The sequence below is a fragment of the Peromyscus leucopus genome, chromosome X (genome assembly GCF_004664715.2).
Source record: "Peromyscus leucopus breed LL Stock chromosome X, UCI_PerLeu_2.1, whole genome shotgun sequence".
NCBI classification, from domain to species: Eukaryota; Metazoa; Chordata; class Mammalia; order Rodentia; family Cricetidae; genus Peromyscus; species Peromyscus leucopus.
Genome location: NC_051083.1, coordinates 33,212,386 through 33,230,188, shown reverse-complemented (window position 1 = coordinate 33,230,188; position 17,803 = coordinate 33,212,386). Strand labels below are relative to the sequence as shown.

The following is a 17,803-nucleotide window of genomic DNA, read 5'->3' as shown; positions in this document are numbered from 1 at the left end:
TACAAAGCATGATATTATACTAGCCAACATTTACCAAAATTCTGTTAAATGTTTGGCAGCATCTCATTAAATGCTCACAACAGCCCTATGTTATAGATACCAGCAGTGTTTCCATTTAAAGGTAAAGAAATTGAGGCACAGAGAAGCTAAGTAAGTATGTTGCCTCAGGTCATGTCAGAATTAAGTGATAAATCCACTAAGGCCATCTGCCTATTTAACCACTTCATTAGCATCCCTAGATGTCCAATAAGTTGTTTCATTGAAGAACTGTTTCATTCTTAAATCAAATCAATCACTACCAGCTGGGAGATAGAGTGGAAGATGGCACATGAATTGGTGTGAGCTTTTAGAAAAAAAAATTGTTATGCTGGGCATGATAGCTCATGCCTATAAACATGGGAGGTGGAGGCAGGATGATCAGGAGTTCAGGAGTATTCTCAGATAACTGTGAATTGAAAGCTAGCCTGAGCTACACAAGATCTTTCTAAGATGAAACAAAACAAACAAAAAGCCCCATACACTTGTTTTAGTCTTCCATTTCTTATGAAACAGGGCCCTCTGACTTCCACACACTTGCTGTGGCACATACATGTCTACAGCCAGTGACAGACAGACACACAGAAGATGAAAGTTCTGAGTTTCAGCTCGTAACCCCATTTAAAGAAAGATATATAAAACTGGAGAAGAACTGCCATATAATTTACCATGGATTCGAAGTTTCTGTCTCCCTACTGAGAAGTACACAGTTATACACTGAAGAGGTGCAGCCGTTGTGACTGTATTTATCCTGTCCCCAGTAGCATCCCTTTGACTCGGAGTAGTCCAGTAGCATCCCCCTTGGCTCAGGATAGTATGCACGGTTGGCCTAAACCAGGCACCAGTCAACTCTGCCCGTGCATATTATCTAGCTGTTTCTGTGTTGTATGCACAGAGTTCTGTGGAGTCAACCAAGTTCTTACGGCCCACTGAGCCCATTTACTATCTGACCTTTCTGAAAGAGTGCCAACCCTTGCTCTAGAACAAGAAGCAATCTTTCAGAGCTGACCATGTTTTCTTCATAGTACTCAGCACACCAGGTTAGCATCTCGCTTCATCTTCAAATTATCAAGTGAGCACCAAACAATACAGATGACAACACTCAAGTGTGAAAGAAACCAAGGTTTTCACAATGCCATAAGGGGAAAAGAACTTTATAAATAGAAAAAAAAAAAACATTTGGGTAACAGGATTTGCTTTGCTTTACATTAATTTCTCTCCTTTAAACTGATTACAACTTCAAAGGCCCACTGCCCCTCATTTGAATTCAAACACATTCATGTTTACAAAGAAAGAATTAAAATGGAGCTGCTTTCGTGTTCAAAGGCAAGAAGGACCACAGTGCTCAAGATTGGGAAAGCCTGGCAGTCACATCAGTCAGTGCAAAATCTGCATTTTATTAAAGACATGTGGGAAGATCCATTCAAAAATACATTGTGCTCAGTAAAAATTAACCGTTTCATGCTGTTAATGAAGGTTACCACGGAGTAGATATTTGTAGAATATGTACAGCAACAATAGAAATTTTACAGAAGTTTAGAATGGAATACATGCCAGAAAAAACTTGATAAGATGTACCAACACATGATACAAAGAGTTATAGAAACACTTTACAAATGGTTCATAATTAGCTTGTGAGGAATTTTAAGTATTCAACACTTGAAATTCAGTTTGGATTCAAAAATTAAAAAGATTAACAACCACATCACACCCTTGCCACAGTAAAAAGTATGGAATACATTTTATATAATGAATTATAAAGTCTGTGCAATTAAGAATGTCCACTGATTCTTTATCTACCACACATCAGATGGCATATCCCTCTGGCTTATCCCTATTTTTGTATTTAAGAATGAACAGGGGTCTCAATGTTACCCTGTCCTGTGCCTTCCCAGATTACCCCCTTCAAACTTAGTAAAGATTGAAGAAGTTCTGATAATTGTCTAAGTATATACAGAATAACTACCTGAATTCAGAATGGCACAAAGCAATTCTTGGAGACTGAACTCTGGGGTAACTATTTTGTTTGGCTTAATTGTCTCTGTTCATCAATGCAAGTTTACAGTAAGAATTTACTTCTTCCCACCACCACATCGCCACTCCTCCTCCAACCCAACTCCATCACTGACCAGAGAGTAAACAAGGAGAGGGAGAGAGACTGGGGACTAGAACCCACTGATCATCCCTAGGGAAAATGGATTTTCTGCGAGCTTTACTTTCCACGTTTGGAAAATCGAAGCCAGTGTGGAGAATATACATTCTCCAGAAGGAAAAGCATCGTCTTTCTCACGAAACTCTACTGAGTTTAACCAGAGCTTTTGATGATTCTGGCAAGAAACACTTTAATCCCCGAACAGGGACAAAAGTCAAGGCATCTACCTTTTCGATTCCTGGGTTTCTTCGGATTAGACCTGAAGCACAGCACTAGGACAAGCTTGTCTATGCCTGAAATGACTCACAGCAGCCTTCCGGGAAGGGAAATCCCCAACCAAAGGAAGTCCTGAGGGATTCTCAGCGGCTCTGCCAAACAGGAGGGGACACGGAGGGACAGATAAGGCCTCTTTCTCCCTGATACTCTGCCTGGGAAGAGCAGCAAACAAGGCAACTTCTAATCTGCATACAACACGAAGACTGATTTCAGATTCCCAAGGAGGACCAATTGGACCGAGGATCAAAGGGGGTGGAGAGAGCTTACCCTTGTGAGAAATGAAGGGCCTTAGAAGTGAAACCAGTTCCACTCCTGGCAGTTCTGCTGGCCCTACAAATCCAGCGTACAGACTATGACAATTTTATTTTTTTTTTCTGGCAAAACAAGAGACAACCCTCCCTTAAATGTGGGAGTAAACAATTGAATGAAAATACAAGGCAGGTCAAGATCATATTTAACAGCCTACAGCAAATAGAAAGAAAGATGGGTCATGCCCAGAGAGGAGAAAGATGGAGTAGGGACCAGGCCAAATGCTGATGAATTAACAAAGCACTGTGGGCAACGATGATTTATGTAAGTAACTGCTTTGCACAAAGTCTACCATCTTGTATAGCTACATTCAGTTAAAAAAAAAAAAAGAATCACATGGGCAATAGGCCCAGAGTTTCCTAGCCAGCTGGCTTTTCCCTTTGGGTGTATACAAACAGATAAGGGGCTTGCTTCATTTTCTTGCATGTCTCCTCATTCATTGTTTCCAAGATTGAATTTTTTAATTAGGTGAACCAGACCTCAAAGACAGTCTAGATTTCAGCTGGTCAAGAAGCAAAAGAGGAAACCACAACCACTTACAAGTGTGTTTTTTTTTTGTTCGCTTGCTTTTTATTTTCTGGTAATTTGCCATTTTATAATTTGGTAGGGACCTTCTCCTAAGAGTCTGGTCCCCGGGAACAGTGACATCTGTACTGTCTTTTCTGCAGTCGCGTTTCAAGAAACCAGAACTGTTATTTCTTAAACCATAAACGAGCTTCAATGAACTTTGATTAGTGACGAACTGAAGAAGGCAAGGATTAGTTAAACATACCACAGTCCCAGTTCACAGAAGTAGGCATCTATAGATCTTTACACCCACATAGTGGAGTTCAATGGCCCACTCTAATGCAGTAGGTAATGAACTTCCAGATGCAAAAGTAACGGCACCCAGAACATAGGTTCTGAGCATAAGAGAGATGCAGTTTCGCTGAGTCTCAGCTGAGCCCCAGCAGTGACTTCCAATGAGCTACTTATTGTCCTTGCCAAAAGTTCTGTCACCACCAAGAGCTAGGTGAACAGAATGGACAAAGCCTTCTACACACTGGAAAAGTAATCCTCTGGCCTTTGAAAAGAAATTATACACATATGAGTTATTCTCAATACATGGCTAGAAGAAAATAAATGGCTTTTTTCCCTTATTTACTCTAAAGACTAGTTTAAGTGAGGATACTATGATATCAACTAAGAGGTACTGGGAAGGGAAAATGGGATAGCATTTCCTAGTGGAGTCCACTAATTTTCTGATTAGGAACATGCTAAACTGGCTAAATCTACAACCACAACATACTTTTATAAATACACAGCATGACTAGAGACTGACCAGCATAGGTCTGCTTAGAATTAAAGTATACAACTGCATATGGTGAGTCTTAAAGCATGTTTTTAAAACAGATTTAACCAAAGCATACAGCACAATACTTCTAGAATAGCCACATCACAACCACCAATAAAGAGTTTTGCTTCTAATCGGTCTGCCATATGCTAATATTTGTAAAGAGCTATTAAATGACTTGAATAAGAAAACAAAGACATTTTCTTTCGGTAGACACAGCTGAAAGCCATGATGCCTTTGAGCAGTTGGTAAAAATCATGCCAATCTGCCAGGCTGTTGCTTGCTTCTAAATATAAGCCTCATGGCTAAGAAAGATTTCCTAAGGCTGCTAACCTAGAATTTAAGTTCTCAAACATATGTAAAGTAACTCTGGTTTCCTCCCAAAGTATGCACCTTTTAGCAGGTCCAAGACAATGGAAACGAACAATAGGGTTGTAAAGATTTGAGAACAGCAGTAGAGGATTCTTAAAGAGAATATGATGTTGAGGAATTCACTCCTGCAGTTATGTAGCCTGGAAAGCCCAGGGCCAGAGGCAAGTTCTGCAGAGTGCTTTGCCTGGACTGGTCTCGGGCAAGACTTCTAAATGTTGGTACTATTTATGGGCCGGAACACTCTGGAGGATGTCTAGCAACATCCTGGCCTCTACACACTAGATGCTGGTAGCAGCCCAAGACAACCAAATGCCTCCAGACATTGTCAATTGTGCCCTGGGGGACAAAACTGCCCTTGGCTGAGAAGTGCTGCTGTAGAGACAGCTCACTTGAGCCTCTTGGCATGGGGCACTCTCTTCTGGTCTGGGGCTCTGGAGAAAGTCCTAAACTTCAGTCAAGACGGAACAAAGATCAGCTAAAGTTTACTTAGAACTTCAGAGAAGAACAAGAGGATGATAGAGAAGAGAAAATAGAAAAACAGCGGAGCCAAGGTTCTTTTCAAAAGATCAGCAGTGATTTCCTAATGCTAAGTACTCCATAAGCCTTCAGTTCAACCTGTGTGTCCTTTAGGATGTCAGGGCAGATAACAGAACGTGGATGTCATCAATTCCCCCTCCTAAAGAAAATGTGGGGGTTTTGTGACTTTCAGTCAACTCCTTCCTGCCACGGATGGCATCTTTTTGAGGTCAATGAATGACCTACCAGAGGGGAAAGTGACAGTTAAAAGCTAAGAGAGGGCCCATTCGATCTGAGAAGAAATGTTACTGTCCCCATCTGTGAGCAGGAAGAGAATAAACGGGATGGTAGATTCACTTACAGCTTATTGAGGATCAAGGAAAAGTCAGAACAGACAAGAGCTAAGAAGAGGATAAAAGAGCTAGCTCAGAAACACTAGTTGAAAACATTGTAGCTATTTTCTGGCTCAAATCTGGGAATGTAGGAAAAGTAAGTATTGACTTCATCAGTTAGGATTAGTTTGTTCTAGGTAGAAGGCAATTATTCTAGCCCTTCTTTGAAGAACCACCATGAATATAAATGTTCTGCAAACATCTGAGATCCCAGTGTTAGCAAAGATGACAACATGGGAAACCAGCCCCTTGGTGATGACGAGCCACTAATGCCACAGCATGGCAATGGGACCTCACAGTTCCTAAGCACACAGCACAGTGAGAAGTCTTTCCAGAGGAAACAAAATGTAGTTTCTGGTTTGCAGGGGGAAGGGGGGAAGGGGATACAAGGTACAGATCTAGTATGAAAAAGAAGAGTTAAATATACACCTTTTTAGTGTCACTATATCCAGGCAAAAACTGCTGAGGGTCTACCTCACTTGGATAATCAAAGAGTTGCCTGGGAAAAGCCAGAATTCAGAGCTACCCAGACAGTACTGAACTGGTAACAGAAACAAGATAGGAAAAGAACTCAAGAGCATGCAAAATGAATCAAATTGTTTCCATGATAGTACCCAGTTGAGTTTCATTTTAGTGCCTATTATACTTATTAAAATTAAATAAAAGCACCTTAAAATGACTTCTATATATAATCAATACACATCATTATAGTATTTATATAAATATGCAATATGCACACAATTTAAGCTTCAAAGAATCTAAGACCTTTATAATCTTCATAATCATCAGTGCTACGATTCTCAAAATCTCAGGGAAGGGTTAACAGTAACTCAGCATATTTCAGTGACAGCTGACTTTATTTGGGGACTGACACTCTCAGAATTCTGGAACAAGTAGCAAATACTGAAAAGTTACCTCTTTGAGGGATGGGAGTGATCTCTAAAAGTCTTATTGCTAAGAGACTACTTTCAAAACTATGACTATTGATAGATGATGGTGTTGAGGTGTTTATTTTTGTCAAAGATGGTCCAGAGACAGGTGGGTATAATGCTTGCTGGCCAGAGGCCTTGATGATACTTGATACTAACTCGGGAGTCGAAAGTGATCAAATGAGGGAAGGATAGGTCCTGTTCTGATGGATGAGGTGTATGTATATACAGGTGTGCATGATGACCTTTGATTAATGGACAGTCCCAGGAAGGAAAAAAGGATACAGCAATTTTCTCTACATCTGGAATTGCTTCAGGAGCCTTTTAAATATATTAGAAGAGCAACAACAACAAAAAGCATTTAGAAGAAGAAATGCCATACACGTAGCTCATATCCCACCTGGAAGCAAGAATCTCCAGGCGGGCAGACAGCATTCAGGAGCATAGAGCTGGTTTGCAAGATCCGCAGACAGGTGCCTCTTACAACCTCACAACAAGGAATATCCACTGGTAAATCTTTGGTCTACACTCTAACACTAATGCTAAGTGGAAGAGCACACTCTCTGTAAAGACCCATGAGCACTACTTCTGTCTATCCTCTTGTGTGCAAGTTAATGTCCCTGGACACAAATGAGAGCCAAGTGTCTGAGGACAGAAGTGAGGCCTGCTGGCGTCCTTACTGGCTTATCCAACGTTCTTCTCCTGTGGGCCTGGAAAGAGATGCTGCATTTGTCTGCTACCAAGGATCATGTCTAGAGGCTACTGCTGGGGCCAAAAAGTTGAGCAAAGTTCATACTGTTACAGTCACAGGTAGCCACAATTCAACTCCCTTTGTTATAAGTATAATACTCACTTCATATCACAAATGTATAAAAATATGGCAGATAGTGTCATAATGATACTTTCTTTAAATGAATATATTATAAAACAGACAGTTATTTACCATATATATTTATATAGAGAATAAAATACTCCTGATGCAATATATAAATGTTACTGTTTAGTTTTTATAGAAACTACTGTAGCTGTCCCACTGCTTCACAATGTTCCAAACAGCTCAAATAACTTTACATTATAACATAAAAGGTATGATTATAACAGTACAATATTAATTATAAATAAATGTTACAAATCCTATCAAATATGGAAGCTTAGAAAACAATTTAAGACATACAGTTCATCTGCTAACCCTTCAAAGGGATACTCCTAGATTACAATAAACCCCACATTTAGTCTAGTCAGAAAAAAATATGTGGGAAGGGCATCGGTCAACATGAATTTTCTATCCCTCACAGCCAGGACATACATACCCTGGCTACCCCAAGTTCAACAGAGATTGCACTAAAGCTGGAATGTAACGGGGAGAAACTGGCAAGAAGTTCTTCCTCAATGGCACACTCTATCCATTCTCACACAAGACCTGTGGGGAATGGTGATCCCTAAGGAACTCCCGAGGCTCTAAGATCCCTGACTAGCATCTGTGGCTGTGAGGAGCCAAATGGCACCCTCCACACACAATATTGCACACACCTTCATAAAGCTGAAGATACTGGCTTACTACCCTGGCCCGGCCCATTTCCCAGCCCACCCTGAACCCTCCCCTCCCGACTGTCTTGTCTCCCCCCCACCCCCCGCGCCCCCCCCATGCCAGCATAAATTACAAGGCTGTCTCTTTTAAATCATTCAGATTTGGCATTCGTGAGCGATTTGTTCTGTTATAAGGGTGCCCGTTTGGCCCACTCTTGGCACCCAGCTGTTCAGTATAGGAAGGCCCCTCTGTGGCACTCCTGGTCACAGAGGACACGTGCCATCCAGGATCCATCTGACCTGGCAGCTGAAGGGCTGGCCTGCCCTTTGGTGTAGGCTCCTGCCGGATGTTGCTGCTCCCACCAGAGGCCTGGCTCAGGGGGTGAATCCGAATTTCTGAGAAGGAATTTTTGGTTTGTTGAGCTGTTAAGGGCTGGAAACGAGGATCTGAAGAAGCCGGGTGATTGGTCGATGAAGAGAGATGCAACAGCTTGCGAAGGGATTTTAGTGGTTGGCTCTGAAAGATTAAGGTGCACACAAGATTTCATTTAGAGTAGGCGAGGGAGCTGTGAGGACATGGAGCTCAGGTGCAAGGTAAGATAACTAAACAGAGCTGGGTTATAGCCATATAACCAGAACTTGGGCATATAACCAGAGAACATGTGGCTGGAGGGGTGAGTCCAGCTCTACCTGGTCTCTGGGTTTCCTCAAACAAGATTTTAGTCACTACCTTTGAAATGAAGGTCTAGAAATCTAGAGAAAATAACTAGAGCTACTCAAAGGTAGCACCTCAAAGTCAGGGCTCCTTTGATCTGGCTGCATCCTGCCTTTACCCAGAAAGGAGAAGCAACAAGAGATATGCCTCTTCTTTTTCAGAATACTTCCCAAATAAGTCTTCCATTTATAGTTCACCGGTGTTAGGATTAATCTTAATTGTCAACTGACTGGATTTAGAATCCCTGAGGAAATACACCTCTGGGTGTGTCTGTGAAGGTGTTTCCAAAGAGATTTAACTGAGGTGGGAAGATCCACCCTGAATGTGGGTGGCACCATCCCATGGGCTGGTGGCCTTGATTGAATAAAAGGAGAAAGTAGGCAGAACACTGGTATTCATGACTTTTTCCTGACTGTGGATACAATGTGACCTGCTGTCATGCCTTCCCCACTGTGATGGACTGTACCCTCAACCTATGAAGGTATTTTGTCACAGCAATGGGAAAAGTAATTAATACAAACTCGATACAACTTGGGCATATAACCATATTTAGCTGCAAGAGAAGCTGGGAAAATGCAGTGTTTCAGGTAGCTTGAAACAAGTTAAAAATAGCACTTCTTTCTTATTTGTTTAATGTTCCCTTTCTCTTGATACATGTTTACATTCTATGCTGTACTTTTACTTTTTCATTTCCATCTTTTTGAGGTGGGAATGGGTACAGTTTGGACACTAAAAATACAAAGCATTTATTTCAACTGCTCACAGAAAAACTGGCTAATGGACTTCCTGCCTGCAGAATGGCTGCTGGTTAAAGGCTCTACAGGGTATAGCACTGTGGAGGGAGACTGGTGTGAAAGTAGAAGGCCAGGTCTTGGATGAGACCAGCCCCTCACGGGCCAACTATTTTCAGGTAAGTCCTGAGCCTTAAGTTTCTCAATTGGTGAAAGGCAACTCTTTCTCCTTTTCCTCTACCTTTAGCACGGGGTGCAGGAGAGTCACTACCAGAAAAGGCATAGAAAGCCAGGTATGGTAGCTTATGATTGCAATCCCAGATAGATACTTGGGAGGGTGAGAGAAGAAAATCACAAGTTTGAGGATAGTTTGAGTAACTTCTCAAGATTCTCTGAAAAACAAAACAAAACAAACAAAAAACACCACAGACACAGACATACACACACACACACACACACACACACCCATAAACAAACCAACCAACTTGCTGTTGAAGCACTTCTAGTTAGTAAACCTCAGAGTACTTTTTTTTAATTTTTTAAACTTTATTTTATGTGCATTGGTGTTTTTGCCATGGATGTCGGGTCCCCTAGAACTGGAGTTATAGACAGTTGTGAGCTGCCATGTGGGTGCTGGGAATTGAACCCAGGTCCTCTGGAAGAGCAGGTGGTGCTCTTAACCACTGAGCCATCTCTCCAGCCCCAACCTCAGAGTACTTTTATCCTGAGTGCCATGGTAGTATAAGCCACATGCATTTTAGCTATCAGTCAACTTTGAATAACACTGATAATCTCTAGGAAAACTGCAAGATTTGAAGAAACAGGGTGCTAACAACCAAGGTAAATGAATTGAGAATCAACTCAAGGAGAAAGAGCTTCTAGAGATGCACCCTTCAAGAATCCTTCAATGTTTTTTCAAGAAAGCTGTGGGGTCCCCACAGGAGGTGGCAGAATATTCTACATGCTGGAGATACTCAAAAGGGCTCTTTCTCTACAATCATCTCTTTTATGTTGTCCAGGGTAGCCTCCAACTCTTGTTCCTCTTTGCTCTATGCCTTTACGTAGCCCAGGCTGGCCTGGATCTCTGTACATAGGCCAGGATACTCTCAAACTGTTCATACTCCTGTCTCCAACTCCCAAGTGCTGAGACTATGGTGTGTGGCACCATTCCTGACTACTTTTTCTTTTTTATTAAAATGATGAAATGAGTCTTTCCTAGTGAATTTTATAAAGTTATCAAACAATCATAATAATCCAGAATCAGCTGGAGATGTGAAGTTATTAGAAAAGGGTTCCTTAGCATCAGGCCCTCAGACCTTTGTGTTCTCAGTTTGAATAATCCAAAAAATTAGGATATCTGACTCTCTATGCCCCCTTAGCCCTCAGAATAGATCATGCTCTAAGTAGAAGATATAAATGGCCAGGCAAAGAGAATGGCACTTGGGGAACTCCTGTTATAGCTCCAAGTAACAAACTATAGTGAAACAAGTCAGATCTATAATCCTGCAGGTGGCACGGAACAGCCAGTAGGATTGTTAGTTCCAGGACAGTCTGGGTTCCACAGCAAATTGCAGGCCAACCTGGACTAACTGCTGAAATGTTTTCTTAAGAATGAAAGAACAGAACACAAAGTCTATAAAAAGTAGAGCCTCTGCTTCTAAATCCCTCAAATTTGGTTAAAAAAAAACATGGAAGATTATGTCACCATGTTTATTACAGAATATTGAAGGGATCCAATACTGAAACATTTCCAGTTAGAATAACTGTTTAAAATTGATACATTGGTTATTTGAAAAACAATTTAAAGTTCCCCATTATGGCAAGGAATTATAACCCCATGTTACTATGTAATATGTAATTCCTAATATAATGTTTGGGTGTCTTTATAGAAAAACAGTCTGGATTTCAGAAATTAAAATATTCTTTCAAGAATGCTTCTAGTATCTGGTTTTCAAGGCCCAACTTATATGCTAGTGTCTTTAAGGTTAATCCTCTCATGACCTCGGTTTATCATGCCCAATATTTCATAACCTACCTTACTTTTTACTAAGATCTTCATGAATCTTTGTCTCCTGAGCTGCAGCCTATTTGCGGGCTAGGACTATTTCTTCATCTCTCTACATTGCCCCACTGCCCTCTGCAGCCGGATGAAGGATAGTGGGGGCTAGCTGTGCCCAGTGGGAAAGGCACCACTGACGGGATCCATCCTGACGTCTAAAATGCATCAAGGCTACTCATTAGGGTCTATTTGGGGGTGGCTATAACTTTTCTTCTTTGCCCTCCCATCCCAGAACTCACCTGGGTCTGTAGATCTGAGAGCTTCTCAGGTCGCCACTCCTTTGGTCTGCTGCTTGCAGTGCTAGAAGAATGAATGGCTTTCTGTAAAGTCAGAAGATCGGGACCATCAGTATTGGGTACCTAGAGGGAAAGATGGAGAAGGACTCAACAAGCATACCAACAACCCTAACTTACATATACAACAACACCCAAGAGGAGACCCAAACCGAAAAGTAAATCGAACTAAACCAAAATTCAAAAGAGGGAGGAAAAAACCAAAAAGACCCAGTAAGTAAACCAAAATTCTCCAAATGTCCATGATGCAAGTGGTGCTAGTTAAGTTCTGCTGCCTTCTTAATAATTTTCCCTGCATTAGGAAAAATTGGCAGATGTCATGCAGCTTGGTTAAAACCTTAACCCTTAAAGCATTCCCATGCTGTTAGTTTCAGTAAGCTGTAAGAGAGAGCAGTTAAAGTGGACTGGACCAGGAACTGCTGTTGTATCCTCATTCCATACTGTAGTTAGGTTATGAACCAGTTCAATAAAAAAATGTTCATGCTGGGAATATGATGCAAACTCTGTATTTGATGTTGTCAAAGAAGTCTAGGGGGCTTTCAGGGAGAGAGAAGTGGGGAGGTATGGCTTGAATCATAGCCCCAAACTGCCCAGTAAATCTGAGTCTGGCATTGTACACTCAGAAAGTGCTAGAAATTTATGCCACAAATTCCGAATGAATGCAAATTGGTCTATTCAATGACTTTGGTGGACAAAGGACAGTTGTGCCAAATGCCAAGCAAAAGTCATGGCTTTACACCTAGGGACCAGCAAAAGCTAGAGGCAGGTAAGGAAAGAGCAAGTTATCAACTAGTACAAGCTGCCTTTTTCATGGAGCCTGCTAGCGCAAATAATTTGGTCAGTTCAAACTTGGTTTCAAAGAAACAACTGCCAACCCAATGGTAAGAAAGCTCATGTGGTGAGCCAAGTGCAAAGACATTTGCTGACTGTAAATGTTAATCAGATTCTTTACAGGAATTAAAGGACTTCATGAAGGCTGTCTGCCAACAACTGGCTAATGAGTTCATTCAAGCCAGCCTTACTAGTTTGTTTAGTAGGCTTAAATGCTTTGACATCTTTAACTGATGCAGAAAACCCAGACTAGATACAGATATATAATAGATATCAAATATATGTATTATATATATCCATATATCCCAGTGAATTTATGGAACTGGCTCAGGCACTTAACTAGCACAAAGAGAATATGACCCCATGAAAATAAGACATGCTGATGTCATCAGTAAAACAAGTTTACTGGAGCAGTTTTCAGGGCTACTATATGTAAAAACGGGTACCATGGGTGGAGTGACTACAGGAAGCTTTTTCAAAGAAGAACTATGCTTTAAATGATTCTTTGAATTAAAAAGAGGAAAGAGGGATTTCTTGATGCTTGGATTCTCCCCGTTGGTGGAGTCTGTCTGTAATATAAGATACAAATGAGCTAATTGCAAAAAGGAAAAAAAAAGTAAGTAAAATAAATAGGTGCTTTAGTTGAAACTACTAGCCCTTGGTGGTCCTCAAATGATTAAATATTAACACCCATGGAAAGAATCTCTGTGCTATGCATCTAGAGAGATTACTTGTTATTTTTCAACTGGAAACAATAATGTAAGTTTAGGCAAGTACAAAAATTTCACAGCCTATACCATAGTTTTGAGCAATAGCCCAAGAATACCTGGAGACCTTTGGGCATCTGCTTATATTATGCTTACTTAAAAATGTATTTATTATAAAAATAAGACTATTATGAAGAATTGTGTTTAATGAGTTAGTGATGAACTTCAGTCATTTTCTAATTGTTAGGACTTCAGTAACTAAGAGATTCTACCATATGCCTCGGTTATTATACAAGAAAATATACTTGAAGTCATTTTTGAACTGCTTGGTCACTTATTTTGTACCAGTAAATATCACGTGGAAGGGGAGTACCACTGTTGTGGGATCCTAAGGTTATTTAAGTAGCCCTATTCTACACTGTTAGAAATATATACCTCATTTAAAACATCTGGCACAATTCCAAATTCTGGTTTTCCAGCAAAGAGACAAAAGTTTAATCTTCAGGACTGGTAAGATGGATCAGTGGGGCACTTGGCAACCTGAGTTTGATTCCCAGAACCCACATAAAGGTCAAAAGAGAGAACCAACTCTACAAAATTGTCCTCTGACCTTTATATAATGTGGCTCCTTTGCATCCTCCTCCCCAATATCATGCACACACACACACAATAAATCCTTTTAAAAGTTCAATCTTTAAACTGAAGTATCATTTCAAGTTGCGATACTAAATAAGACACAATTACCAAGTTGGCAAAGTCACCATATGCTCTGAGGGCTTATGTAACTCCCTGGATACACAACTGAAGCCAGATTCCCCAAGGCAGTTTCCATCCAGACTTCCTTGAGTCAAAGCAGGCACCTTTACAATACAGAATTTGTTTTGGCACCTCTTTTCTCTCTTTCGGCTGGCTGCCTCGATTGTCAGAGAACAAAAGTGGATAGCAATGCAGTGGGATCATCTTCTCACTGGCGTGTGAATGAAGGCGTCTGGGTCAACATCTGCATTTTCCTGCTTGAATGACACTAACCCTGTATAGGGCTTTAACTTGGACTGCCAAGAAGGCCAGCAGGGAACTCTCAGAGACCTTTCACAGGGGAACTCAGTTTTAGTCCTCGCCTCTCATTGTGTGACTTTGGACAGGTCACCTCTTGCCTGGCTCAGCTCCTATATGAGTAAACTAGATTTAGGATACACCTAAATTTAGGATGAGTGGCATTAGATTTCAATTTCTTGGAATCTTATGTAAAAGTTTCAATGCCTTCAATTTTTTGGTTTGCTCGACTTAGTTTTCTTGTTACTAACCTTTGGAAAGTAAAAGCAAGTTCCCCTTAGTTACATTTGAATGCTCATTCAAAGGAAGCAGAGTTAATTTAATGCCAGGCCTCAGTGCCTGAGGTCTGGCATTCTGTATGTAGTGCTCTTTGAAAATCTGACTCTATAGACTCCAAAGCCCTTACAGTGTTTCTTAATTAAAAAATGGAGAGGTTTGGAAAATTTAAGGTATTATGATCTGTGGACAGCTATTCTGCAGTTAGCATAAATATTTAATAAAAAATTTAAGTGGAGAGGATGCTAGAGAATAAGAATTTTTCTATTACCCTAATTTATTTAACTGTTTAAATATCTAAAATTTGAACCAAATCCCAAATAATCAAGTTAGGCAAGATGTATATACTTTGCTTAGCCACAGTCAGGCAAGGGCTTTAGGTTTAATGTTGGTCCAAGGTACACAACCATTAAAATCTAAATATATACATGACAGCCTCAATTCTTCTATCCTTACTATTTTCTACAACTTAATCATGTCACAGGACTGTAGGCATGTAGTTAACAAAAATTCACAAAATTTACAGCAGTAACCAGGAAAAAGTATCTGAAGGGTAATGCTTAGGATAGATAGTATGTTCTATAGACAATGGGCAGAGTTTAAAAGTTTTTAGCACTTAAAACATTTTAAGCATCCTGAAGCAAATTCAAGCCCATTTCTTCATTTCTTTACCCAGTTTCAGCAACAAATGTAGTTGAGTGGCATTTTGATTTGACATTTCAATCTATGCAAGTTTCAGTAAGAGATATAAGTACCCTTTTCTACCCTCATGAACATTTCAGAAATACCACGTAACCATTAAAACACACATACACACAGAGAGAAAGAGAGAGAGAGAGAGAGAGAGAGAGAGAGAGAGAGAGAGAGAGAGAGAGAGAGAGAGAGAAAAGCCAGAATACAAAATTGCGCTAAGATGGGTACTATTATTTAAGATAAATTACAGACATGAACACACACACACACACACACACACACACACACACACCCCTTCCTTGCTTTAGTAAAATATTGTATTGTTTAGTCCTCACCTCTCATTATGTGACTTTGGGCAGGCTACCACTCACCTGGCTCAGCTCCTATACTAGTAAGCTAGATTTACGATATGTATACATATGTATACATACATATCCTAAATGTATACATAGACTAAAAAGCTATAGGGAAATACTAAAATCCTAATATTATTTGTGGTAGATTTGGGCAAGATTTAGAATGATGTTTTCTTTTATTATTTTTTTCTATAATGAAATCTTCTAGCCGGGCGGTGGTGGCGCACGCCTTTAATCCCAGCACTTGGGAGGCAGAGCCAGGCGGATCTCTGTGAGTTCGAGGCCAGCCTGGGCTACCAAGTGAGTTCCAGGAAAGGCGCAAAGCTACACAGAGAAACCCTGACTCGAAAAACCAAAAAAAAAAAAAAAAAAAAAAAAAAAAAAAAAGAAATCTTCTGTTGCTGCTGGTGGTGGTGGTTTGAGACATGATTTTACTATGTAGCTTTGGCTATCCTGAAACTCACTATGCAAACCAGGCTGGTCATGAACTCTCAAGAAATCTGCCTCCTTATGCTTCCTGAATGCTGCGATTAAAGGCTTGAAATACCATGCCCCAAGCCCACTCCTGGCTTGAAGTCATCTATTTTGAATGAAATAATTACATTTAATAAGCAAGTGAAAGAATGTTTTACCAAGGTCTAGATGTAATGGGGCCTTAAAAATACTTTTAGGGGATGGAGAGCTTTTAAGAGGTCTTAGCTGCTCTTCCAGAGGACCTAGTTTTGAGTTCTAGAACCTATTTGGCAGTTCACAAAGGTCTCTAACTTTAATTACAGAGAACCCAATGCCCTCTTCTGGTTTCCATGGGCACCAGGCACACAAGTAGTGAACAAACACATATGCAGGCAAAACAGCCAAACACTTGTAATAAAAACAAACAAACAAACAACTTTTAACATCTTTTAAACATCTGAGACAAATCTCCTTACTATGAGTTACATACTTTCCTACTATTAACTAAAGAAGACATCTTTAGTCACCACTAAGCTATAACTTCTAATTTTCACGATGACTTGAAGGGCCTCAGAAGCACCGACTAATCTTATAGACAAAGTCAATGAAGCTTATGTGAACAGGTCATTCTGGTTAGGCAATTTTCTTCTTAAATGAATGAGCGTAGATCTCGTGTGAAGTGAAGCTGAGACCCAAACCCAAACTGTTGAAAATGGCTACCTCAATGTCATAACATGTACCATAACATGAAGGGAAGCAGGTTTCTTTGGCGTGAACTGCCCCTAGCGCCCTCCTGGAGGCCTGTTCCTCCTCCCCGCTTTCTCTTGTTACTAGCTAGCTGAGAATTTTTGCTTATGTGGTTCCACACACTGGTGACACAGCCAAGCAGAGCTGGCTCACTGTGCAGATGCAGAGCTCCTCGGCTCTCCAATGCCCTCATGAGTGAAACTCATTTTCTTACGAAAGCAAGCGCTGAAATGTAAGATGAAATTGTATCTCTGTGACTAGACAGTCCAGAAGTCAGGGAAGGATAAGGGATGATGGTTACTTATGAATTTCACAATTTAGATGCAAACTAAAATCATTTCCTAAGTTTTTGCATATCTTGATGCTCCCAGAGAGAAACAAATCCCATGTCTCTATAGTTTTTACAGAAATCTAAAGTCACATGGATAAGTAGTTTATTGAGAGAGGCTTGAAGCATTTTCTCATCCAAATTCAATTTCTTCTACTCCTTGAGAGTCTGCTGAATCTAGAAAAGGCTTTCTGAAAGGACAGTAGGATAAGACTTCAGAAAGAGGTAGCTACAGCATATTCACATGAAGAAATTAAGTCCGATTGTTGCATGCAGAGTATACACTGTATGGGCAGAATAACACAGAAGCTGAGGTCATATATAGAAATTAGTCATGTACTTACTGTTTGAGACTTCTTCTTTTTCTTTTTCATTGACCTGAAAAAACCTTGCTTCTCCTTTTCTTTGAGTTGATCAGAATGACTAATATTTTCAGGGCTTTTCCTAAATGAGAAAACATTTTTTATCATATGGATCTTTGACTCATTCTCTTGCCACTGTGTGGCAAACATAATGAAGGCTGAAAATGTGTGACACCAGATTCAATCAGCCATGAAAAAGCAAGCCCACAGGTAAAGGTCCTCTAAAAGACACAGGAGGAAGCAAGGCTAATCAGCATGGGGAATGGCTGTTCTTTAGCACGGGCTTGATCACACTAGCAATTTGAGCATTATTACAAATGGTCTGTAACTGCACTACGGGACCATTTTCCTGCTGTT

The 17,803-nt window shown here is 40.4% G+C and overlaps 1 protein-coding gene across 5 annotated transcripts in view; it reads right to left on the bottom strand.

Moving 5' to 3' along the window:
• Window positions 1-7,956: 7,956 nt before the first annotated feature.
• Window positions 7,957-17,803, bottom strand: part of Cdkl5 (cyclin dependent kinase like 5) — a 177,018-nt gene continuing 167,171 nt past the window's right edge. For 4 of the 5 annotated variants that reach the window (XM_028873263.2, XM_028873262.2, XM_037198839.1 and 1 more), the window contains 4 exons: window positions 17,429-17,528; window positions 12,918-13,040; window positions 11,587-11,706; window positions 7,957-8,359 (listed from right to left, as the gene is read on the bottom strand). In XM_028873263.2, coding sequence (XP_028729096.1) covers window positions 7,973-8,359; window positions 11,587-11,706; window positions 12,918-13,040; window positions 17,429-17,528 — 730 coding nt within the window. In that variant the 3' untranslated portion in view covers window positions 7,957-7,972. The remainder of the gene's footprint in view (window positions 8,360-11,586; window positions 11,707-12,917; window positions 13,041-17,428; window positions 17,529-17,803) is intronic. The other variant, XM_028873264.2, reaches the window with a different exon arrangement.